At 42.3% G+C, this 27,468-nt stretch overlaps 1 protein-coding gene across 1 annotated transcript; it reads left to right on the forward strand.

The window, feature by feature from the left end:
- The first annotated feature begins 1,486 nt into the window (after nt 1-1,486).
- Nucleotides 1,487-10,636, forward strand: LOC124680426 (serine/threonine-protein phosphatase 6 regulatory ankyrin repeat subunit B-like). The gene is made up of 11 exons (XM_047215489.1): nt 1,487-1,535; nt 1,624-1,698; nt 1,770-1,943; nt 2,782-2,913; nt 3,521-3,663; nt 4,404-4,508; nt 4,658-4,786; nt 7,487-7,588; nt 9,762-9,932; nt 10,017-10,096; nt 10,361-10,636. The coding sequence occupies exons 1-11, from the start codon at nt 1,487-1,489 to the stop codon at nt 10,407-10,409; spliced, it is 1,209 nt and encodes a 402-aa protein (XP_047071445.1). The 3' UTR covers nt 10,410-10,636.
- Nucleotides 10,637-27,468: the final 16,832 nt, after the last annotated feature.

A 27,468-nucleotide genomic window follows, 5' to 3' on the forward strand; every position in this document is an offset into this window, starting at 1 on the left:
TCGATCTTCTCGCTGATCCTCAACATCGACGACATCCAACGAGGCGCAATGTCGGTACAAAATGATCAAAATATATGTGCAGTAATCAAGTGCGTGGAAGGTGTTTTCGAGCCTTATGCCATGTAGCCGTTGGAAGTGGCGATGCCCTGGGGCTTGGCGAGGAGTCGTCGATCGAGCTTGCTTCCTCTACCCGGAGGACACGACGCGGGCGAGGCAAAAGTCGGCGAGCTGAGGGACAGCTCGATCGTAGGCGAGGGCCACGCCCAACGCGGCGTCGTCGTAGCGCGCGCCCCCTGCCTAGTCGTCGGCCGCGGGCGAGCCCTTGGCGATGCCGGCTCTGCCACCGTGGAGGAGGCCGCTCAGGCTGCCGTTGGGCAGGTAGTTGTAGAACAGCAGCCGGCCGGTGCTGCTGCCGCCGTTGGCCGCGCGCCCACCCGAGCAGCCGCACGATGTTGCGGTGGCGGATGGATCCCAGCGCGGCGATCTCGCTGCGGAATGCCGCGCCGGCAGTCGCCTCGTCCGGCGAGCACATATTCTTTATTCTTCACCACGACCGTGTAGCCGTTCGGCGGGTCCACTCTGTACAAGACGCATCGCTGACAACGGCTATTTTGAGCGCATGTGTCCTTTTTTGCAAGATAAACGCAGCTAGTAGGACTAGATCAATGAACAAAAATCCTGTTTTCTACTAGTGTATGTCAAGCTACCGATCAAATAAAGCCGGTGAAATTGTTCCCCTGAAGGAGATCCACACCATCCCAGACACTAGCAATAGTGCAATTTTGTTCATTGACAATAATATAAAGATCCCCAAAAAGTAATAGCCCACATACTCCTTTCAAAAGGCCAACATGTGGAGAGATTGGCCAACAAAAATATTAGGGGACAAATCATATTTGGAGTCTACTATTTTCCTCCGAATCTTATTCCTATCCAAATTGTATCGTTTAACCTAGGAAGCTAAGATGCAGAGATTATAATCTCTAAGATTTTGAACCCCTATACCACCCAACTCTTTTTTCTGAGTGATCAAGCCCCAATTAGCCAAATGATATCTATGAGACCCATCACTATTTTCCCAAAATAAATGAGCCATGTGTGAGTTAATCATAGAAATGACCCACTTGGGAAACTTCAATATTGATAAAAGGTACAAATGTATACTAGCAATACAAGCCTGAAGCAAAATCAATTTGCCTCTATAAAAAAGAAGTTTACCATGTCAGCCAGCAATGCCCCTCATCCTCCTTTCGTGAAATTCAAACTACACTATAATTGGTATTGATTTTATGTTCTTGATGTTAATATCTTTTTTACAAACTTGGTCAAAGTTTGCACTATGAGTAGGCGCTATATTTTCGCACAGCGGAGCATATTTACCTCCTCCATACTCCTTTTTCCTCTCTGGATTTCAAAATATCAAACTGTTCCCCGTCGCCGCCGCCTCCTCTTCTCCCCCAAAACCCTCCCTCCCCAACGATCGGCCATGGCGGCGGCGCGGCCACGTCGCCGCTTCCCCGTCTCAGACGCCGCTGGTAAGCGCTTCCTCCGCCCTTTCCTCCCCCCCCTCGCCTCCCCCAAACCCTAAATCCGCTCGCTCACATTCTCTCTCTCTGTGTGCAGTCGCGGGCTTCGCCGCCTCGATGCGGGACAATCTCCTCAACGCGGCGCACAACGGCGACCTCCGCCTCCTCAAGAGTACGTACGCCTAGCTCCTGATTTCGGAGGTGGATGGCCCTCTTTCGGGTTCTGATTTTGTTTTCCGGCAGGGCTTGTGCTGATGCTGGACGAGGGCGTCGGCCGCCCCAAGGACGTGGTGGAGGCGGCGAGGGCGGACGGCGGCCTCTGGGCGCTGCACGTCGCCGCGGGCAACGAGCAGATGGAGGTCTGTAGGTACCTCGTCCAGGAGCTGCGCGTGGATGTGAACGCCGCCGATGACAAGGGTCTGCTGACGTGCTCTGTCTTGTTTCTCATAACAAATTTCCGTCTGCCATATCGATTGTTGTGCAATGGTGAACTGGTGTCAGTCTGATCGGCTGCTTCATCTACACTACTAGGTTTTAGATGCGATTTTGATGAGTTCACAGCACATGCAGGCTGTCATGTGAATCTGGCAACGTGCTCTGTTTTCTTAGGGAAAGAAATGTTTTAGCGCAATGGTGAACTGGTGTCTTGGTTGTCGTGCGTGTTTCCAAGATGACGATACTCGCTGTTTAAGCTGCTTGGCTGCTTCATCTGTAGGTTTTTGATATGATTGATGACTTCACAGGTTAGGCGGGTTGTTCTGTGTCTGCTCCTCACGAAACAAAGCACAAAAATGATAAGGGCACTACATTTCCTTGTTATTTTTATCCTCATTCATCAAAATATGCCATGTTCAGCAATGAAATAGTGCGTATGAGATGCAGACATGTAACTGATCGGTGGGGAGTTTTCTGTTTTTTTGGGATTGTTCTGTTACCTGCGCTTACAGAAATGCCATTTGTTGGCGCTTTAGATACTTCATTTTTCATCTCACAGGGATCTTCCTAAAAATTCTACCGTTTATTCTGCATATTTATGGGACTGGTAAAACATTCAGAACCGAAATAGCAGTTAGGCACTTCCATATTCTACTTCACGTGATATCAGGATTTCATTTATCTGTGGTTCCATACTTCGTAACCTTTCTAATCGTATTTCCAAATGTCATGCTCAAGTGAAGAGTTTCCAGATGTACATTTCTTTGCTGCTCCTGGATTGCTTTGCATCAATAAGTCCTCTGGTCTGACTGCTTGGCAGGTAGAACACCTCTCGTTTTCGCGGTGCACAGTGAAAATGCTGCTGTTGTCAAGTATCTTCTTCATCATGGTGCTGATCCAGACAAAGCTGATGATATTGGGCTAACCCCTCTACATTCTGCTGCTGGAATAGGTGCACTCTCTATTCCTATGCATCTCTGTTTTGCACATGTGCACCAAATATTTCTTTCTTTTCGTTTGTAATATATTTTGTGGCCATATTATGTTGTTACAAGGATTTATTTGACATCGTTCCAGTGCAATTTATATTTTCATCCCCGTAGGTTAGTATGGAAGTAGGCAATCCTTAGATTTGATACAGTAGTTAAATTTTTGACTTATCGTTTACAACATCCTTACATGTCAGTATGTATGGCAGGTATTGTATTATCTGAAATTTGTTTTGTTGCACAAATGTATTGGATCATCAGCACATCATTTTTTTTTCTTTCATTCAATGATAGTTATTTTGGCAATTATGTGTTCAAAATATGTCTACATCCAAAATGTGTGCCTTTTCTTGAATTCAACAGTTATTGATCCATTTAAATCTTTCACTGGGCGAGTAGGTGTTGTTCTTGTTTCTATGGAACGCTGACCCCTTAAGCATGATCTTTCTAGCCTTTATGCAAGATAACCTGAGGTCTTGCAGGAGCCATATACAAAACGAGAAGAGATTGTACAAACCAAAACCTACCATCTCTTGTAATAAGTATATTCATGTTTCTTCTTTTATGCAGGAGATTGTGAAATGATAGAAATGTTGCTTGCAAAGGGAGCTCGTATTGACCTCATAGCTGATGACATTGGGACACCCCTGCATCTTGCTACTAAGGAACAACACGTCAGTGCTATGAAGACTTTGTTGGGCCATAATGCAGATGTAAGCTTAACTTCATGCTACTTCTGCCTTAAGTTTTTTGATCAACTGTAAAAATAAATAAAGTTTCAATTGTTTGCTTTTCTTCATTTCTTTGTTAACTGTATTTTTCTCATTCTTTATTCTGGTTACCGTTTGGTACTTTGGTACCTTGAGGCTGTTTTGTTTAGTTGCTGCTAAGCAAGTTATGATGCGATCATGGCTTGTTGAAGCTCCGTTAAATCTTCAAATGTTTGTTACTCCTTTCTTCGATGTTGCTTCTAGTTGTCTAGATCTCCTTGGAACTACAAGAGTCCGGAATATTTCAATACTTCTGTCTAAATCCATAACATTGTTCTTATGCTATAGTCTGGGTCATAGTATCAATTCTTATGCAAGAGCACCACTATTTTTTCTTTCAAGTCTGCTACACATGCTTTCATGTATGTATAGTTTTCAAAGTGCGAATTGCTTGCATTGGATAATTTCTTCTGGGTGCACTTGTCATTCCTATGTAAGTGCTATATAGAATCAATCTGTCAAATAAGAAAAATCTGGTAGTCAAGTGTTGACAAATAAGGTGGCTCTCGCAACATTGCACTTACTAGTTTCCGCAAATTGCAACTCCAAGGGAGCTGTATCCTTTTTAACTGAAAGCTTAGCATAGATATGTATGGTTACCCATATTTATGGTAAGGTTTTATATTTTTCTCTATCCAATTGTTATACTAATAAAAACTAATGTGCTTAACATCTGCCACTAGCCCAACAAGACGTACCTGATGTACAACTATGGAATGTATGCTATGACACCCCTCTTTCAGGCTGTAAATCTTTCATCAGTAGAATGTGTGAAGCTCCTGGTTGAGGTATTGTACCCTTGTCTTAGCTTTGTCAATTCCTAGCATTGCACTTGGGGTTGCTTACTTTATTTCAATATTTCCAACAATTACGTTTGGAAACATTTAACTCCAGTTATTCACCATAAAGAAAATGTGACATTCCTATTATGTGATAGGCTGGTGCTGTTATCAACTCGGATTGTGTTTCAACTGCTTCACTTGATTCTAAAATGGGAAATGAGGGGTCAACTGAGTGCTTAAATTTCTTGCTGGAGGCTCGTGCCAACCGTACTGCCTCTAATGATGTAAGATTTAACCCTTTGCCACTAGTAAACACCAGTGTATGTTGTCGGGCCATAAGTGTCTGGTAATTAAGGTAGACACTTATGCCCTCAAATTTTGTTATATTTTTCTGTTTCTTATGCTGACCAATTTGAATTGAAATATATAGGTCCTGTTTGAAATGGATAAATATAATACTCCCTCCGTCCAAAAATAAGTGACTCAACTTTGTCTAGATACGGTTGTATCTAGACATGTTTTTAGTGTGTAGATATATCCGTATCTAGAAGAAGTTAAGTCACTTATTTTTGGACAGAGGGAGTAGACGATTTGAAGGAATTGCAGTGATTTATGTGAAAGTGAAGTCATATGCAATCCCAGCATTCCATGCTGGGATGGCAATTCGTTCTCGGATCTTGTTAAAAACTTCATCTACTATCAATGTGCACATGAGGCAGTTATTGATTGTGACATCATCTTAAATCTTAAGATTACACTCCCTTCATTCCACAATTTTTGTTACAGATTTTGATGTATCTATTCACAAAATATGTCTAGATACATCCAAATTTGCTACAAGAATTATGAAACGGAGGGAGTATGAAAAAAAAAAGGAGATGAATTGGGTTGCACACTTACAATGAAAACAATGTGTGAGGTGATATTTATGAGGAGAAAAAAATGTTGGTTGTTAAAGTTTCATTGGTATATCACTCTATTACCAAATCTATACCTAATAATAAAAGCAAAAGTGTTTCCGTCGTTTGGTTTGGTTTGGTACGTCGTGAGATCATATCCGTCGGTTCGTGAAATCGTGTCCGTCTATGCCTTGGCCCGCACCAGTTGAAAGAACCTAATCGTATTTGGTTTGGAGTCGATCAGCATATATAGGGGCCACGTCCTGGTCAGGAGGCTTTCACGTCCTGGTCTAGCTAGGACTCTAGGATCCTGCCGAGTCAAGAGTCGTGGTTGATCACACATGACCACACGGCTCCGGTCCGGATACGAGCCCGCGTTTAGGAAACCAACACTCCCACCCCCTCACGTACGTACCTTCCTGCTCGTACATGTCACGAGGTTTGTAGTTCCTCTGAGTTCCGCTACCGAGTCCCGTTCCAAAATCCAAAAGTAAACCGATCTTTGCTACAAACACGTACGAGAACCTTCGTAAGATAAACACATACTAGAACCAAAACAAATGCCGTTCGGCAAGGGAAAAGAATTTAAAAGCAACACTAGCAGAGCCCCCTATCTAGCCATACCGCGAAATGCAGATGGAGTTAACCGCATCAACATTTCTGCTGCACCCGCGGGCTGCCTTCGCCGGTGGCGTAGAAGAGGCATCAGCGGAGTCGCCCACGTGGAAAGCTGTCTCTGCCGCTTGACCGTAGCCGGTGTGCCTAAGGGAACATCGATGACACTAGGCACGGCGGGGCTGGGGGGAGGGGGCGAACAGCTGCAACAATTGCTGCTGCGTGCCGGTGCTGGTGGGCGCCGAGGTTGCGTCAGAGTCCATGGTGGGTGGTTGAGGGCAGGGGACGGCTAATCTCGCCGGCGTGCAGATCGGCGACAGCAGCGGCGCGTGGGTAGTAAAGTGGGAAGCTGAAATATCCGCGTGCCAGCCCTATCGACCGGATGGAGCGAATCAAACGCGTGGAACAAAATCTGTGTATATGGAGCATCACGCGCCACGATATTGCTTCAAAAAAAATAGGCCTCCCGCATTTTTCGGGTATCTGTGTGGGACGCAATCTACGCGCGATAACGCACATTAGCGGTTATTTTCCGTTTTCGGGAGAGACCAGAGTCTGCTAGAGTTGCTCAAGAAAGGATCGAGTCCCTCGACCGATCCTCAGGTAGGAAGATATCGTCTGCTTCATCCTCGGATCCCCGCAGGCGAGCTTCCTCCGGCCGCAAAGCTCCCCAGGCTGCCCTAGCTGCCAAGCAGACCATATAAGCTCTAGCCGTTGGGCCATCCCGGCGCAGCTCCTCGGCCATAGAGTCAGATGTTGTCCGGATCTCCAAGGGCTTCCGCAGCCGTGGGAGCGCGTCGAGTGGGCTGCAGGGCGCAAGTCTTCTAAGCATCAACACCCAGCATGAGCTATCTGGTTGCAGAGGAGAATAGGATAGCTAGAGGCCGGCCAGAGAGAAATTGATCCATATAATCACGTCAACATATTAAAAGAAACTACATTGCCTCGCACCACCAGGTGCTTCCACCCATTGTGTATATTTTGGATGATTCAATTGTGTTCCTGGCAGGGGCTAGCTAGATCTTCCAGTGCCATGACTTGCCACTTCTATGCTTGGATCATAATTTTTTAAATTCTCTCTTTTATTGTGTACAAGTTTGTCGTGAATTGAAGAATTTGTTAATTTGGTAATTAATTTGTCCCAGACGTATATTTTCAGAAAAAAACATTGCTGCAAAGTTCAATTGAAAAATATTGGAAAGATAGGATTTTACAATTTAGAAGAAATTACTTATAGTAAATATAATCCGCCGCAACGCGCGGGCATATTTCCTAGTAGTAATAATTACAGTATATTGCTTGTTGTTGAAGTTTCGATTGGTATGGGAGCCTATTACCGGATAATATTTATTACAGTATATTGCTTGTTGTTGAAGTTTCAATTGTTATGGGAGCCTATGACTGCATGAGAACATGAGTATCCACTCATTCATCATGTCTCTATCTTATTTGTTATTATTTATGGTTCAGGATAAATATGGGAATACAGGGAAAATAACACACTTGAAGTCATTTGGGAGTCAATCAATCGAGAGAAAAGATTACTTTTCTGCATCAGCCTTCTACACTAAGGTTTGATAGATTCTGTGTTCTTCTTTTCCTGCTAATTATTTGAGGACAAAGAATGCATCTAATATTCAAATAGGCTTCTAATATGCTTGAGTCGCCAAATGGCAAGGCCTAGCTATTGGAATGGAAATATGGTCTGTGGCTTTGTCAAGGGATAATATTGCTTCTGGATTTCAACTTGAAAGAAACTAATGGAAGCCAAAACTTCAGCTAACAGATATCTCAAATATCTTGGACCCAAATTTCTAATGGGTCAATCATCCAATTTTGTTTTATAAATAGAAAAAAGAACATGACTTAATCCTTCCCGCCTCTTCTCAAGGATCCACTGCTTTCTTCAAGCGCACATGCTTCACTCTGCTCAACTTCAAGCAGCATCTTCTTGCAGGCCTTGTAGCACATGAACGAGATCCCGTCACAGACATATGCAGCTATGTCGAAGCCCCTTGTAAAGGCCGCTGACCTGGTCCTTCTCTATGCACAAGAGAGCATTGAACACGTTTTGTAGATCTGCCACCTTCCCACTGCACTAGCCTGCATTTGCTTGCAAGCTACCTCAAGGGAACTACATTGAAACATATGGCTAGAATGACTGGAAAGAGATTAGGCTATTGTAAGGGGAAGATAGGTACTGATTTGTATGTTGGTGTTAGATTTCAGCGGACTTCTCTTGTATAGGTGTATCAAGACTTGACACTAAGAGTCTAAGACTAGAACTCCTATGTCATAGAATATTTATTTTTTGTTCTCTTTACCGATCTGAATGCTTGTCAACTTTCTTATCTCATGCTAGTTTACCATTACTCGTGGGTTATGTTGTGCTCCTTGTGCACCAACCCCATCATGCCCTTTCCGTTGGCACGATTCGGCTCCTGGTAGTACAGTCCAGGTTTAACCGGGAAAAGATAATTTGTTTGACACCTTTACTGTAAGGGAAGCCCCTACCGTGTAATTTTATAAATAATAAACCAACACCTTACAGAGAAAGTTCAGAAATACATAAAGGGGGAAAAAAATGAACAAGTAGCAACATGAATCAAGTAAAGATTGCAAGGAATCAGTCAATAAGGGGCTGAACTATGGTTGACTTCACTTTTAAACCTATGCAACATCAACTCACTTTGGAATCACATTGTCCAACGGTTAAAGAAACTAGAAATACTGTTAAAGATGACATCATTGCGAATCTTCCAAATTTTGCAAGCCGCACATGCGATCACTTCCATGAAGCATAGAATGGATCCTGATTGTGTCAGGATAATTTGTTATTGAAACCTGAACATTTAGAATTGCTGACCTGTTGCCTTTTCCTCACATGCTAAATCGCACGTGGGAGGTGCAAATTAAACTTTCTACGGACAATCTTGTTTTTTCATGGCCAATACGTCACCTTTTGACCTTAACATTACTGCAGATACATTCAGCATGAAGTGAAATTTTATATAAACCCACCAATTGTTTGAAGTACAGGTTGGATGAATGGATCGACCAATTAGTGGGCCTACTGCTTGATTGGTTGGCTTACTGCTCTGCTCTCAGTAACTCTACGTCAGGGCCAATATCAACAACTGTTAACGTCAGACTGTCTTGTTGTGCCTTGCAGTTGCAAAAGATGTTGCACATCAAATAGTATCTCTATTTTTCGATTTATTCCCTCTGTCATTTGTTTGCATGTTTGTTGTGTCATCCTGCTTCAATAGAATGATGATGAAAAAAAAGTATCTTGTGCTTGAAATGTAACTTACCTTTCCTGTCAACTCGAAAGGTAGCAAGCAAGGGATTAGTGCAAGACAAGCGGTCTGGCCTAGACAAAAAAATTATGTCATACTAGGGCTTATTTTTGCTTGATTCGTTCCTTACCGCCCTTTCCTATTTTCATGGGTGGTTAGGAAATCATAAAGTAGAACTTATTTGGTCTGCAATTGATGTTAACTTAGTATTGGGCTATATTTATGGATTTATATGAAGAAGTTTATTACGTCAACTTTCTTTTCAAGAAAATTATGTTACTCACATGATTCATTAATATGTTGAAAATAGTACTAGTCCATGAGTAATAACACTAGTCAGATTTCCTGTGTTAAAAAAACACTAGTCAGATTTCCTATTAAAATTCTCACAAATTTGTACCTGTTTCTGGTACTCAGCAAATCTTGTTTTAACTTGTTGTATGCAGGCAATTGATCTTGACCCTACCGATGCGACCTTGTTCTCAAACAGAAGCTTTTGCTGGCTCCGCATGGGTGATGGGCAGAAGGCGTTGCTGGATGCTCTTGAATGCAGAAAACTACGGCCTGAGTGGCTGAAGGCTTGCTACCGGCATGGCGCTGCACTGATGTTACTGGAGGTGGGATTGAAGATCCGGTCTGCTGCTTTATTGACTGATGCAGATTGTTTTTAACAATTCATTCACAAGGTTTTTACTCATCAGGACTATGGGGCCGCGTGCCAAGCACTTCTTGATGGGCTCAAGTTGGACCCGGAGAATGCTGAGATGGAGACTGCATTACGGTATCCATACTACTATTTCTGCATTGTTGCATGCATGTTCCAGCACATGTTATTTTGACTGCTGTTATGCCCTTCAGGATGGAAATTTTACAGTTGCTTACTAAAAACTTAATCACTGCTATTCTATTTGCTAGATCTATTATACCATGTACTACTGTTTTTGCACCCTTGAATGAGAAGCTTCCTCATGTGGTCATATTGTAGTCATGCATCTGTGCCTACACCATTGCCCAAAAGTCAGCTGTTTGTGGCTGTGATGTGCAGGGAAGCTATGGAATCTTTGAAGACATCTAAGGGCACCAGGGCAAGATGAGCTTACACTTGCGTTAAAGATGGCAAGATGAAGTCACCACTCGTGAAAACATTTCTTTGCAAGTGCTGAAGATAGATAATGATCTATGAAAGCTTTTTTTAGTAAATGTTTCTAATGTGTCTGTACGGATCGATGTTGGTACCTATCGTGAAAGACACACATTTGTTTAGTGTTAAGCATATATATGATGTTTCTGGTTTGTTTTTGCTGTGAATCATGTGCTCCTATACGCCGGGCATCCGTGCAAACAAATCATTTGTACCAAGCAGATGCAGGTAAGATAATTTTCCCATATTTTGCCACACCCGTGGGTGCAAATCTGAGAAAATCTTATGTGCGCAAATCTGCCTAATCCAATGTGCTGCAAACTACAACAAGAGATAGAAATGATCTGTACCACAATAAAATGGGTAAAACAAAAGGAGTATATCAGCATGGTCGACAATCAATGCTACAGTTTGGAGCAAACATATATACTTGTAAGCTCGGCTAGTTTAACTTGCAATAAGGTTTTATGTGTCAAGTGTACCAGAACCTCAGCATTGTAGTGTTACATTATCACTTTATTAATGTAAGTTCTCAAATAAACCTAATGTCAGCAGCGCTCATCATCCAACCTTAACCCCAGCAGCTCTCATCATTGTCCTCCAGGCATCGGCATAGAAGGTCCATCGTCATCATCAGAGGTATATACATCTTTAGTACCACAACTTGCATCGAATGTGCAGTTTAGTACCACAACTTGCAAAACGAGCATATGAGGTACCACAACTTGTATTGAGAGAACAAATAGGTACACAACCAACTAAATGAGGACATGTGGCATTATAAATTTTGCAAAAGGACCCCTAATATTTTTCTGTACTACATCTAAACTTGGTGTTGTCTTACATGCGGGTCCCACCTAAATCAGGATGTAGAGATAATTAAAATAAATTAGGCAAGAAGGGAGACTTGAACACACAAGCTATTACTTTCGCTCCAAACAGCTAGCCACAAGGACACACCACGCATTGTGAGATTTAGCAGAACGATAGCTCTATAATAAATTAAGCTAGCTATTATACTAGGTTATGTTAAGCATTTCCGGTCGTAATCACGCTACATGTCACGGATGTTGCCCCGGATATCATACATACTGCCGATGCTACAATCAATAAATTATGAGTTTATTTTATTTCTACTTGGTATCGGCGTCTACTATCAACGGCTCAAGTCTATCGCCGACGAGCTTCGCGAGCTGGGCGACCCTATTGTCGAAGATCGGTAGCTCAACAACATCCTTCTCGTTTAGCTCATCAACTTTTCTTTTGTTGCAAGGTAGAGGAGCATGCTGCATCCCGCCATTTGATGCCATGTCTAGCCAGAAGCACGGCGACGTTGGCGTGGCCGAGCACGTAGACGGCGCTATTCTTGTCTCTGCCTAGAGCATCGAGCAGCGCGTCCGCTGCCCGTCCCTTCGTCTCGCTGTGAACGATCTGTGGTCCCGCGATCAGCTCCTGCACGTCCTCTCATCGCCAGGACAACCGAGACGTCGAAGAGCACACGGTCCTAAGAAGGAACGTACGGTCTCAAGCTTCCCAGCTCCGGCAGCCGCGCTGCGGCATCGGTAAGCATGGTGGCCACAAACTGCAGCATGCAGCAGCTCCGGAACACTTTGCGTGCAAAGCAGGGGTGGCTGGACATGTCCGAGAGGTGTGCCGCGAGTGTGCGCAGCTTCGTGCTCGAATCGTCTCCGATCGCGGCCTGTCCTGGCCATTCGTGATGACAACGCAATGATATATACCTTCACATCTACTCCCTCCGGTCTTTTTTAATTGATTTAAATTTAGTGTAAAGTTGTACTAAATTCGAGTCAATTAAAAGAGATAGGAGGGAGTAGATCATATCACGTAACGTATTGTTATAATGTGGTTCCGTGGCATGTAATAAGACTAGAAGTTTTTGGTCCCGCGTTTCGATTGCACATTCCTACCAAATTGATTTTTATTATTTCTTCATCCACTAATACAGGGAATCTGCATGTAAGACAGCATCAAGTCACGTGTGCTAGAGAAAAATATTAGGGACTTCTTTGCAAAATTTACAACGCCACATGTCCTCCTCTAACTGGTTGTGTACCTATTTGCTCACTCAATACAAGTTGTGGTACTTAGGATGTTCGTTTTACAAGTTGTGGTACTAAACTGCACGTTCAACGCAAGTTGTGGTACCAAAAATGTATATAACTCTCATCATCAGAGGAGGAATCATCCCCGTACATGTAGGGGTTTTTTTTTTTCTCGGCCGAGATACCCGAAGTCTCGCTGAAAACCGCAAATCTCGCTACCCTCTGAGAAACAATGCTACTGGCCAAAAAAAAATCGGTTACATTTGAAGAATTTATACTTCAGAAAAATCAGGTTAAGTAGCATCCGAACGCAACTTGAACCACAGAGAATTCTGAACCCTTTGGGTAAGCAGCTCCAGGTTGACCCGCGTGATCGTGGGTAAGCAGCTCCAGGTTGACCCACAGAGAATTCTGAACTATTTTTGTTTCGCAAAGTTTAACACGGTCGCTGTATGCCTAAATAGCAAAAATATAGCTGGTTTTCCAAGGTATTCGAACCACCACCCAATTTTTGTTTTGCCTAAATAGCAAAAATATAGCGGATGATATGGCTACAACCAAACCAATTTGCCTAGCGAACGATTTAGTGGAATTTTGATAGTTACATTATTTGTTTTAAGGTCTAAAAAAATTTGAATTCAAAATTTGTTTGAATTAATTCGTCCGGTAAATTTCCGAGATTTATCGGTAACCGTTAATTCCGGTGCCCCCCGGTAAAAAATGTTAACCGAGAAAAAAAAACCTTGTTTCTGGACTGCCCCTGTCAAATGCTCCTATCATAGGATGTTTCAAATGATCAAATCAACCATCCCTTGGTTCTTGCATGCATAATGTTAGCGAGTGTGTCTCTGACTTAGTCTTGTACAGCTAACCGGCGCACGACGCCCACTTGCCCATGTTCTCGTGCACGTCCTGCACCTGTAAACGCATGTACTGAGACCTTATATATAGACGCCAACTTGCACCAGGAGACCGCCACGGACACGGCTCTCGTCGCGACCCGCGCCCCTCGGAACAACGGCGGGGGGAACGGCGGGGGCTCCAACACTGCCAGCGGATACAACAACGGCGGGGGCCGCAACGGCGGCCGACGCCGCGGCAAAGCTCTTGCCACCGCTCCGTCCAACTCCGGCGGGGGGGGGGCAGCAACGGCCCTCGCCCGGCGGCTTCTCCACCTCCGTCCGCACCCTGGACTGATGGTTCACGCCTGGGTCATGCCCTGGCGGCTGGCGCCCCCATGCTCCCGGTGCGGGAATCCCTGCTGCTCGACCTGGCTCGCCTCCTCCATTTGCTGGCATGACACGCACTACGGCGCGCAATACAATTTCTATGAAAAATGGTATATTCTAGACAAATCGATCCATGGAAATGTCACTTTGATGCGTCCTATATACGGCCATACATAGCTGTAGCTTGTTGTCTACGACACACCTCCAGGACTTATGGATCGAGGGTTAGAGCAAGTACAATAGAGTCCAGTCAGCTGACTATAAGACATTAAATAATACTCCCTCCGTTCCTTTCTATAGTGTCTATAGATTTTTGGCATTTGTTTCAGAATATAAGGTTGTAGCTTAGCTTTTTTTCAATTACCCCCTCCCCGTTCAGCTCCCAAGTCGTTCAGCTCCCAAATTTGTTATGGTAAGTTAGTAAGATATGGATTTCCCAAATTTTACGTTAATCTCAAATCGTTCAGCTAGGGGTCTTGTGTAAAAAATACTCTTGCGCTAATTTCCGTGCCAAAAAACTATAGGCACTATAGAATGGAACAGAGGGAGTATATTTTAGGTGAGTTGGAGGAGAGAGAAGAAGAGAGAGAAGGGAGGTGGGCTACTATGCAATAGCCAGCTCTTGCACGTGCTCCTAGGCACCTTATGAGAGTGAAATGTGGGCCATATATTAGTAAAGTACTACATTCTTATAGCCAACTATTGTACATGTTAGCTATATGATGACTACAAATGATATGACATCTTGTTATAGCCAACAGTTGGCTATACTATTGGAATTGCTCTTACCTTCGCGCGCGCATCACAACTTCCTAGTAGATACATATATATGTCTGTCCAACTCTAGGACCTAACGTCATTGACTAATTTTTTTTTCTTGTAAATCTTTTTTTACATCTAGAACCCAAAAATACATACTCCCTTCGTTTCTTTTGTTACTTTGTTTTCCAGATTTTGTCAAACTAGAACTTTGTAAAGTTTCACTGAGAATATATAAGAACAAATTTCAACATCCGTAATATGAAAATATACTTTATAAAGATTCTAATATTCTGGATTTTGATATATTTGTTTTGTCCAAATATATGGTCTCAACCAGTGTGAACGCTTTTGTTTCCCAGAATGGCAACGCTATGGGTGAACTATTCTAGGCCATGGCTCATCCTTCCATTTGATAGACTTGGCCTTATTTTGGCCCACTAGCAGAAAATGGGCACTTAACGTGATCGACTAAAAATATTTTCATGTCAAATTTACTTTTCACCTCTAGGAACCCAAGAATACATAGATGAACATGGTGAGATGCAAGAATGATGCCACTCCATTCATTGCATCGATATTGGAATCGTACGTGTTACTTTTTCGCTAGAAGGAAACACCCTTCAACTTCCAATTTTTATATCTTGAAATATACAAATCAAAACAATGCAAAATATTGGTTTATTCAATCAAAGATATGTGTAGATTAATAATATCTCATCCATATGGAGTCATGCTGCTTGTTGTTTAGTGGTAGTTTTACATCTCACCTAACAAATAACATCTGAAGTATTTGAGAAATGCTAAATGTAATTTCCTTACATTTTTTAAAATTTGTGTACCTCAGCGATGCCATATTTGACATGCTATCAAAATATAATCTTGATGGTTTAAAAAATAACTAGAACTATATATTAATATTTGAGATTCCCATTCCACTTAATTTGGCTAAGTTGCACCACATCATCTATGCCATGTCATGAATAACTACCACGATCATCTTCTGACGCAGTTGTAACTGTGCATCCATTATTTCTTTTTAGTGCTTCGCTTTTTCACCGATAGGACAACATCTCCAGCACCCAGAGTGCCTTTATTAAGTCTGGAATTAGTCTAGATTGGTTTTGTTGCAGGCGCAAGGGTAGTGGTGCTGACAAGCGTTGAGTCATGGGAGAAACTTCCACCAAGGTGCTCTTTCCGTGGACGAAATCATGCTTCGGGTGCGTCCAGCTATCGCCTCCAAGGACCCGATTGGTTGCTCGCATGGAGTTTTCCCTGTTTCAACTCTTGTCCCGCCAGATGCTGCATTACGGAAACATGGGCTTGGGCTTATTTATGCACTACGACTGGTTTCCAAGAATGTCACAAGCAACATGAGGGCACCATTGTTTCCAGATTATTTGGTTGGCCACAATTCACATTTTTGGGCTAGGCTGAAGCAATGCGCTACATTTGAAAGCTCACATAAGACCCGATAGGTTGCCCTTGCACATCTTATTGGTGTGCTTACCATCTAGCAGGTTAGGGTTTAGGATATTACATGTGATCACACAAGCATTGGACCACAACAAATACATGATGTAGATCACCAGGACGACGATGATGAAGTTCTGGAGGTTATTGGCTTCGCTATAACCTGCGATATTTTGAGATCCATGAACTTCATGTTTTGGAGGTAGATAGTAGGGAGATTGTTGCGCTAAGAATTGGGAGTGAGCTTGTTCTGCCTCCTCTCTAGTCTTAAGCCCTTTGTGGAGGTTTTTCTCGTAACCCGTTACTTTTGGGCTGACAATCTGGAACTCTCTTGTAGTATACCACGTACCACTTGTATATCTTCCAACATAGAGCATAAGAAACATATTTAAGGTACATACCACAACAATAAATTATAGAAAATAAGCTAAGAAACATAAGGATACATGATCATATAGGAAAAAGAATCACAAGTTCAATCTACTAGCTAGTGTGATAGTACAGCACCTTCTGCTATGGTGTCATCCTACCACCACATGAAAAAAAGGTGTAATCCTACCATTCCAAGTTCACCATAATGTGAGGGGTTAGTATATACCACCTCACATAAAATATAATCCTTGGCATAATTGTTTGTCATGTCCTAGATACTTCAAAATGTACAACAAACATCGTCATTATCATCATTTGCATGCATCACCACCACCCCATGGACAAGAAGGTCCTAAGCCAGAGATTTCGGTGGTCCTCAACCATATGATCGAACAAAGCCATTGAACTATCCTATTGTCTAATTGGGGGCTCAAAACCACCATTAGAGCCTCAGGGTTGTGCCTCCATGATAGCAGGGTATAGAGCCTAGGGTGAACGTCATGTGGGAAGCATTGGTGACGACCACTACCATCGCATTGATGGCCTCAGACTTGAAGGTCATCTGGCCGACTTCCTCCTCAGGGAAAACCAACCTCTTCCTCTTCCTTGCAGTATCAGCAAAACTAGGAGCAGTTGTACCACCACACGGAGCAGCACTTGTACCAGGACCTGGAGAAGGAGGCTGTTGATAGTCGTCATCAATGGCGATGGTATCAAACTTCTGCATGTCAATGTAGTCAGTGGAAGGTGTACCCAGAGGCTCACTGGAGCTCATGGCATACCTGTCGGTGGCAAGGCCAAAGGAGAAGATCTGATGTATCTGGTTGTAGTTGACAATTGGCTCGTTGAGGAACTCAACGTCCTTGGGGTGAGCCTAAGACACATGGATGTAGAGTTGGTTAGTCGTGTCAGGTTACAAGCCTTGGTAAGTTGTGACAGTTTATGAACGAAACCAGGTTAGTACCAAGACATGGCGCCTATGTAGTGCTTGTCCTCCAGGATACATGGATCCACCTTGCTATCCACGTGCGCAAGTGGTTACACACCTGATGTGAGGATACCTCCTAGTTGCAGTACTCAACGACCTTCTTCGCATAATTTTTTGATGCACCTCCTTGAACCCCTTCTATGTCACGATGCCACTCTTGATGATGTTACAAATCTTGTTGAGCATGGATGTGGACATGAATGGTTGCCCCTTCATAGTGTACTTCACCACCTTCAACCCATCAATGATGTGGGCTTTACCTGCCTTGATCACCTTCTTATTGACAAGCATGGCAACAACAAGCACGTCTTCCTGGTCCACTACTATAGAACGTATGCCGTGCATCGACAAGATCTCTGCCTCGTACGTGTAAGTGAGTGCTAGAAATGGGTTCTCTGGGTTAGGAACAAAGGAAACGATGGCCCGATATGATTCGTCATGGGTATACACCTAGGTAGGGGTCGGTTAGAACTATAAACTTATAATTTACATCAAGGCCTACGATTAAACTAATCATCGTCAAGAAGCGCTCAAATTTGAACCAAAAAAGACTACACATATGAGCAAGACCGACATACAAAATGAACATACATTAGAGATATTTAGTGCATATCTACATGACCGGCACACAAGAAAGACATACATACCAAGATTGAACAAGATCGAGAAAAATTAACCAATGAATAAATGAGGTGCTATTGTACATAAACAAGTTCTAGGAAATAAGGAAAATCTTCAAAAGCTACGCAAGATCTAGTGAAGATCACTACCAATAAGCAACATATGGTCGCAGATCAACTTGGATCTACAACATACTCACAAATACTACCTAGGTAGTGTTTGGAAAGTCACCGCCATCCGAGAAGAAGCACTTGGAGAGCTCGGAGAAGAAGTGGAAGACCACTTACCGCCGACGTCCAATAGCTACCGGGGTAGATGCCGCTGTAAGGGTATATTGCCCCTATGTGTGGTTTTGGTAATCAATGACAACCCCTATGGACTAATGTTTTTATTGCGTTTATATGAAGGAATATTCCATAGGTACTTCTTGTATTCCATGTGTTGGATTCAAGTATGGATGCCATGAAGATAAAGATACACCTTGTGTATTGGCATCAAGATCATCGATTTAAAGACATATATGTGATATGATCAAGAAGAAGAAATGAAGATGGATTTCTTAGATGGAACTCAATATTAGCCATGCTCTATCTTATGTGAGTATGAGAAGATACAAGGTTGAGTTGGGCAAGTTCAAGATGAGCATCTTGAGTGGATCACATGCTTGAAGCTTGTCGTCCATTTGGTGATAATGGACATGTGAAGATGTGCATCAATGGAGCTTTCCCATCATAGTGTATGGGGGAGTATTTGTGAGTCTTCATGAAGCAACATTGATCAAGTGAGGCATTCCGGCTTGTGTAGAGCTTGAAGAGTTATCATCAAGATCAAGCGGGATGCGCAAGGCAAAGGTATGACCTTGATAGGTTTTCCTTTTACCGGTCTCAAGGTGGTTGATGGGAGACCGGATTATATGATAGATAGCCGCACTATTAAGAGGGGCTTTCGGTTGGGTAACTTGATCACATCGTCTTAGGGAGCTCAATCCTTTGCATACTTTGCATATCCTTATTGCTTCTTAGTGTTTCTATGTGTAAGGTTCTTGAGTTTGTTGCTAGCTTTACAACAAGCCCAAGTTCATCGAAAACGGAGTTCGCATGCATCTTCTATTGCGTTTTCGAGGTTGGGTGATTTTATCGGTTATTCATGATATAAGGTTCTAACTTTTATATTTATGATAAAATCCCCTCCTAAAGATTCTTGTGTTTTCACTTTCCATAGAATAGCATTTGTTCTTATCTCTCAAACAAAATTGGTTTCATTCGAATCGGAGTTCGGGAGCATTTGTTATTAAAGAAAAGGTAAAAGAAGAAAAAGAAAAGGGCAGGGGCCAGCCGGCCGACCGGCCTTGCCACCGGGCGCCAACCGGACCGGGCCAGGCGCCGGCCCACCCGGTCGAAACCGGCCTGGCCGCTTCCTCCGGCCCAGGTGCCGGCCACCGACCGGCCCGCCCGGTGCAGGCCCCAGCCGGACCGGCCTCCCCGCCGGCTGGGCTTCCTTCGCCCCCGCGCGGCCCACCCAGCTTGCCCCGCGCGCGCGGGCCTTATCCGCCGCACAGCGTGCGTCCAGCCCCGCCCGGCTGCTGGGCCGGTCGGACCGGACGGGCCGCCGGCCTCCCCAGCCCAGGCTCCGGTCAGCCGGTCGCCCCACCGGCCTGGGCGTTTTTCTGGCCCGATTTTCTTGCTATTTGCTCTGTTTTTCCCCCAACGGTTCTATTTGCTTCCTAGCTATAAATAGACCTTTTGTTCCACCTTGAGCAACTAAGTTCTTCACATTCTCTCTCCTCCATTGTTGCATTTGAAGAACTTGCTCTCCCCTTTGATTCCTCCAACCATTCTTGTTCATTCTTGAGGATTTGAGAGAGGAGATCTAGATCTACACTTCCACCAATCCATTTCTTCTCTAAGTGAGGGAATCTCTTGGGATCTAGATCTTGGAGTCTTTGGTTGACTTTACCCTTTGTTCTTCTTGTCCAATCTCATCCTAGCATTCGTTGCTTTGGTGGGATTTGAGTGTGAAGGACTTGAACACCTCTAGTGTTCTTGCTTTGCATCATTGCATAGTGTTGAGCTCTCTACCACGATTAGTTCGAGTGAGAGACCGTGAGCTTGTTACTCTTGGAGGGAGACCTCCTAGTTGGCTTGGTGATTGGTGCTCCGGTGATCTCTTCAAGAAGATTGTGAAGAGGCCCGGGCTTCTCCTTCGTGGAGCTTGTGAAGTGGTTGTGGAGCTTGCCATCTCCGGAGCGGAGGAAAAGCTAACCATAAGGAAAGGGCCATTATCCTTCTTGGGTGTGGTTCGGAGAATAGGGTGAGCCTTCGTGGCGCGGGGAATCCTTCATGGGACCTCCACTCCTCCAAACGTGACGTACCTTCTTGCAAAGGAAGGGAACACGGGAATACATCCTCGTCTCCGCGTGCCTCGGTTATTTCTATACCCGAGCTCTCTTTCCTTGTGATAGCCATCGTGCTTGAAGTACATATATCTTGCTATCACTTGTGCTACATATATCTTGTGCCTATCTTGCTTAGCTCTAGTTGCTATTGGTACACTTAGTTGAGCTTAGCATATTTAGGGTTTGTGCTTGTAGACTAAACGTTAGTTTAATTCCGCATTCTTACAAGACAAATCCGCAAGAGTTCTTAATTGTCTATTCACCCCCCCTCTAGGCGACATCTCGATCTTTCAATTGGTATTAGAGCAAGGTCTCTCCTTGTTTAAGGCTTCACCGCCTTGAGAGTAAAGATGTCGGCTAGTAATTTAGTGCACAATGACACAATTATCTTTGTTGGCACAAATTATCTTTTGTGGCGAAATTGCTTGCTTTGCAATCTTCGGACCTTGTGTCCAAACATTGAGCAATTTCTAGATGTAGGTTTTTCTCCTCCGATGGATCCTCAAAATCTATCTTTAGAGGATGAGAAAAACTTACATCTTGAAGCTCAAGTATCTAATGAGCTTTTATTCTCTTTGAGACCCGATTTTCGTAGGTTCTTGATATATATAAAGCGAAAGTCATCTCATGAGATGTGGATCAAGCTTAAAGAAATGTTTGGTGGATCCATTTCTCATTTGGTCAGTGGTGTCTTCGAGGAGCTCTCTTCCCCTTTATATCATGAAGAGCCTCAAGTTGCTTCCACCTCCGGCCGTGATGAGTTCTCATCTTCTTCCACTTCACCAACGTGTAGCAAGACACGAGGTAATGATATGGTGAGTGGTGAGGAACATTGCAATGTTGATATTGTGCTCAATAGTGATGATTCTTCATCTCTATCCCATTGCAATGCTTCCTCTTTGGACTTAAACACATCTAGCATTGAAAATAATCTACATGCTTGTGTTGATAGTCCTTGCATATCATGTGTAAATTGCTTACATAAATCCCATGATGATATGCTTGCCTTGTCTTGCTCCCATAATCAAAATGCTTCTATTTCCTCTAGTTGTTTGTTGACTAACAATGTAGAGGAAACCGAACACTCTATGGATCAAGACATGTTTTCAAATGAGGATTCAAGAATTTCTTCATCTTCATCCTCCGGTATGCACATGTGCCTTATGGCAAATGGATCAAAGGTATCTCCTACTTTGACTCCTAACACTTCCTCTAATGATGAGAGTGATGATGATGATAATGATGAAGAATATAATATCTTGGTGCATAATATGGCAATGGTATATGCTTCTCTTCATGGTAATAAAGAAGCTCGTGCTAATCTCGAACACTCTATGGATACCTTGAGTAAATATAGGGAAACCATAGTGGAGTTGGAGTCCCATGTTGAAAATGGGGAAATGAGATTCACTCTCCTCAAGCATGAGCTAAAAGATGAGAAGCATACTAATTTTATGCTTACACAAAAAATTGAATCCTATATGCATGAAAATGAGAAAAATATTGTTGATGCTTGTGCTACTAACTCTACTTCTTGTGAAGCATCTATCTTAAAGGGGAATGTTGAGTTAAGGGCTCAACTTGAGTTGCTAACTAGAAATTATAGGGAATTGGAAGAAAGTCATAAAAAGCTCTCGGGCTCTCATGATGACCTTCTAATTTCCTATGATGGGCTAAAGTTAGCTCATGAGGCTAGTATCACTAAGGTAACATCTTGTGAGCCTCATGTGGACATTAGCACAATCTCTACTACAAATGCTATATTGCCATGTGCTAGTCCTTGTAATCCATCTAGTCAAACTAGTGATACACCTTGTGTTGGATTACTTGCCTTGCCTTGTTGCTCTAACAATGAAGCTTCTACTTCCTCTAGTATGTACTTGTATTTCTACTAACCATGTAGAGGAAATAAAAGAGCTCGAGGCCCAAGTCCTTTCTTTGAAGAAAGACTTGGAAAAGCGTCATGAAGGGAAATCCGCACTTGACAAGATGCTAAGTGTGCAACAATCCCCCAAGGACAAGAGTGGACTGGGATTCAACTCCAATAACAAGAACAAGTCCAAGAGCAAGATCAACAACAAGAAGGGCCAAGACAAAGTCAAGGATCCGGCCAAGTTGGTTTGCTTCAAGTGCAAGGTTGAAGGGCATCATGTTAGATCATGCCCATTGAAGAAGAAGAAGCACTTGAGTGAGAAACAACAAGGGAAACGGCCACAAGGTCAAGGTCAAGCTCATGCTCGACCTCAAGTTGAAGATAGGCCACTTCTCAAGAAGAATCAAGATAAAGTTCCCCAAGAGAAGAAATCAATAAAGAAGAAAAAGGGGAACACTTGCTACTTATGTCGTAAGAAGGGGCACTTTGCTTCTTCTTGCTTAGGTGGTACATTATCTAACCCTATAATTGTTGATGATGATTATTCTCTAGGGAAGGATAAGGATGGCAATGTGTTTGCCAAGTTTGTTGGAACTCAAAGTGGTTTCAAGAAAAGAACCATTTGGGTTGCCAAGCCTATTGTGACTAACCTCTTAGGACCCAACTTGGTTGGGGACCAACAAGCTCAAACTTGATCAATAGGTACAAGTGGAGGTCATTGGAGACTTGGCTACTTCATGAAGAATTAAGGGATCTTCATATATTATATTTTGACCAAGCCAAGTCATATGGATCATCATCTATACCTTATATCCAATGTTCCTCCTTGCGGTAACTTATACTTCAACTTTTCATGTTTATTGTAAGATACTTGCCCCCCTTTGCATGTTTGGTTTTGTATCAAATATGTGTCTGTATATGTTGTATCTTACTTTCCTATCTTGTGTATTCAAGTATGCTTGTTTGACTCATCATATACCTGTGTATTGTTTTGAGCCTTATGCATCTTGATGATATCTTATTTGGCTCTCTTTGAAGTGATTAATGGAACATCCCATTTTGGGGGAGTGATATGCTTTGTGCATCTCTCTTTCTTTAAAATGTGTGTACATGGGTACCACCACTTAGTATTGATATTGCAAGATTATCTAGTCACTATGTGGTGTGTCATACTCATGAGAAATTTAAATTCTAATGTCTATTAATCATCTCTAGTCGAATTTAAGTTGCCTCTTGTTTTAGAAGAAATGACTTATCACATTATGGGGGAGTAATATGTTTTGTACATATCACAAGCCTAGAAAATGTGAACATATGAGGTTTTGCCACTTAGTGTTGATACACGTAATTATCTTGATTCTAGGTGGCATGTTTGCTCAAACAAGCTCCACTTGTAGTAAAAAGCTTTTATTGCTCATCTTTTGGTTCTTGTTTGAGTAAGAGATTCTTGGTGAGGTTCTTCCTCAAATACATATCACTATATCTTATTCGGGACACCATTTGCTTCAAGTTATTCTAATCATTGTCGTGCGTGATTGTTTGACTAATTGAAGCCATCAAGAATCTTCATCCATGCATAGTGCTTAATTCTATGTACTTATCCTATGCCTTTTTATTGTGAAATTGATCCGTACTATCCTTGTTAATATACCATCGGAAGCTAATTCCAATATTCTCATTGTCTTTGACAATTGATAACCGTGTACGTGGTTGAATTTATGGATCACCTTCACCTTGGATTGCTTCTTACTTTCTTATTTTATTTCCAAGAAATCTCTGTTGCTCCCATATGTCTTCCTTGTCCCTTTGAAAAATCTTTTTGATAAATCCCCTTGATTACTATCAAGTGTTTGTTTTGGAATACATATCTTTTCTTTACGGTACATTGTGCCATTGTGAAAAGTGAGGGTTTGGTTTATTTGTTTGAACCTTGCTCTTTTGGGGAGTTTGCTATCTCATTCCTTCTAACATACTTTATTAGCTTGAATGAGATAAATCTTTGAGCATGTTTGCTTTATTTCATCCTTTATGCTCAATGGTTTCTTCTTAGTTCATTTGTTGAACCTCGTTGAACAAATCTTTTGTGATTTGCGTCTTTGATATATTTTGGACAACAAATTTGTTTGGTCGCATCTTTATGCCTTCTTCAGTTCATTTTGTGTTTTGTCCAAAGTATATTTTCCTTGGATCTTTAAAGTATTTATGCGTGCTTATATGTAATTTGTTTATATTCTTAGCATGCTTTCTTTCTTTGATCCATTATATAGGGTATACTCCATCAAATCCTAAATGGCTAAGATGTGCATGAAATTCAAATTTCATCTAAATATGCACATATTGATATGGAGTGTATCCTATGTATTGTGGTTAGTCTAACCATTTTGGACCCAATAAGTTTGGGGACCAAGATGTACTTGAATGTTGTTTTAGGTACATTGGGGATGCAATGGAGGCTTGTCTCATCTATAAGGAAGGTGTTGGCACCATATGAAAATTGGAGTCAAGCTAGGATGATCGATGAACTCTTATCTACTACATCATGCCATTGCTATCTCGGTAACAAGTATCTTATTCATGCATACTCATATAGCATCCAACCTCTTGTAGGTTGCATCTTGGCATGAAATTCTTTATTTCGAAAATATTGCGATTCTTGAAAAATCCTTTTAAAGAAAATTATTATTGTACATTTGAGTAATTTGAGAAGATGCATATGATAGGAATATATATATATATATCATGTTTATGATTCACCTATCTCAAATATGCCCTATAACAATTTATTGCATATCAATTCCTCAAAGAGCTCTTATGTGCAATATTGATGAAATTGCAAAATAAATCCATATTTATGATACTTGTTGCCTTTCTCAAAACATTCCAACTAGCTTTACTTCCCTTATTGTTGGATGTGATGTTTTTGAGATTTTCTTACTTGAAGCTCATTCATATACCACTAGTGAAAATTGGAGCCATAGGCTATATATGCTTTTTAAGCAAATATCCTTTGGTATATTTTATGACTTCATCTTGGATATCTTGTCTTATCTATTTTGTTAACCTCTTGTGTGTGCATGTTTCTTTATGGATCACTTTGTCCACTATAGAAACTCATATACATAAGAGCGTTAATCCATCATCTTGATATCCTTGTTCTTTGCCAACCATCTTCTTATCCTTTTGATTTTAGTGGTGTTGGTAAAGAAGATTTATGAGTGCTTGGTTTATTTGTTTTTCTTCATACACTCATATCTTGTAATTGTTGGACTCAAGTTGTTCTTGATAAGCTATTCTCTTTATCCTAGTTGTGTTCTAAATGATATATAGGGAGTAAGGATTCCATGTTTGTGCATATTGTATTCAAATGCAAACACTATAAATTATGCACGAACCTTGGGGAGCTTCCTTATCTTATTCAAAGCACTATATATCTCTTATCATGATATCTTTGTTTGTCCAAATTGGATCTTTGATTGCTTGCTTTATTTGTGAAAACTCTCTCCATCATGTGATTCTTATGCAATCTTTGATCCTCAATATAGTTTGACTTCCTTCAAGTATTCATCATTGGATATGTGCATTTGATTCCACTCAAATTATGAGAAGTGCACACTTTGGGGAGGAACTCACATTATATTGGCCTTCTAAATTTTTCACCCATTTTGACAATCGATGCCAATGGGGGAGAAGTTTAGAGGGTTTAAGGGAATGGTTTTTATACTTAAGTTTGGTTTGTGCTTAAGTATTTTGCCTCTCATGCATTCCATATTTGTATGTCTTGCATGGCTGTATATATATAGTGGAAACTATCCCAAAGGTTAATCTTGACAATATATGCAATGAATTCATGTTCATCACACGTGCATACATTGTGGGGGAGTTTTCTCTATATATATTGGTTCTACTCACATCCCGTGCATTTGTTGTAGTTGTGTGAGTAGAGCCGGTTTTGATATGGGCTAGTAGCTTTGTGTTACTTGACCATATCAAATACAACCTCTTGTATACAACTTATTCTCGGATAAGTTGCGTACTTGTTTCTAATATTCATTATATAAACCCTCTAATTGTGGTTGTCATCAATTACCAAAATGGCGGAGATTGTAAGGGTATATTGCCCCTATGTGTGGTTTTGGTAATCAATGACAACCCCTATGGACTAATGTTTTTATTGCGTTTATATGAAGGAATATTCCATAGGTACTTCTTGTATTCCATGTGTTGGATTCAAGTATGGATGCCATGAAGATAAAGATACACCTTGTGTATTGGCATCAAGATCATCAATTTAAAGACATATATGTGATATGATCAAGAAGAAGAAATGAAGATGGATTTCTTAGATGGAACTCAATATTAGCCATGCTCTATCTTATGTGAGTATGAGAAGATACAAGGTTGAGTTGAGCAAGTTCAAGATGAGCATCTTGAGTGGATCACATGCTTGAAGCTTGTCGTCCATTTGGTGATAATGGACATGTGAAGATGTGCATCAATGGAGCTTTCCCATCATAGTGTATGGGGGAGTATTTGTGAGTCTTCACGAAGCAACATTGATCAAGTGAGGCATTCCGGCTTGTGTAGAGTGATACGTCTCCGACGTATCGATAATTTCTTATGTTCCATGCCACATTATTGATGATATCTACATGTTTTATGCATACTTTATGTCGTATTTATGCATTTTCCGGCACTAACCTATTAACGAGATGCCGAAGAGCCGATTCGTTGTTTTCTACTGTTTTTGGTTTCAGAAATCCTAGTAAGGAAATATTCTCGGAATTGGACGAAATCAACGCCCGGGGGCCTATTTTTCCACGAAGCTTCCGGAAGACCGAAAGGGAAACGAAGTGAGGCGACGAGGCGGCGACACGCCGGGCGGCGCGGCCCACCTCCGGCCGCGCGGCCCTGTTGTGTGGGCCCCTCGCGTCGCCTCCCGACCTGCCCTTCCGCCTACATATAGTCTTCGTCGCGAAACCCCCAGCACCGAGAGCCACGATACGGAAAACCTTCCGGAGACGCCGCCGCCGCCAATCCCATCTCGGGGGATTCGGGAGATCGCCTCCGGCACCCTGCCGGAGAGGGGAATCATCTCCCGGAGGACTCTTCACCACCATGGTCGCCTCCGGAGTGATGAGTGAGTAGTTCACCCCTGGACTATGGGTCCATAGCGGTAGCTAGATGGTCGTCTTCTCCTTATGTGCTTCATTGTCGGATCTTGTGAGCTGCCTAACATGAT

The sequence above is a fragment of the Lolium rigidum genome, unplaced genomic scaffold (genome assembly GCF_022539505.1).
Source record: "Lolium rigidum isolate FL_2022 unplaced genomic scaffold, APGP_CSIRO_Lrig_0.1 contig_16033_1, whole genome shotgun sequence".
Lineage (NCBI taxonomy): Eukaryota > Viridiplantae > Streptophyta > Magnoliopsida > Poales > Poaceae > Lolium > Lolium rigidum.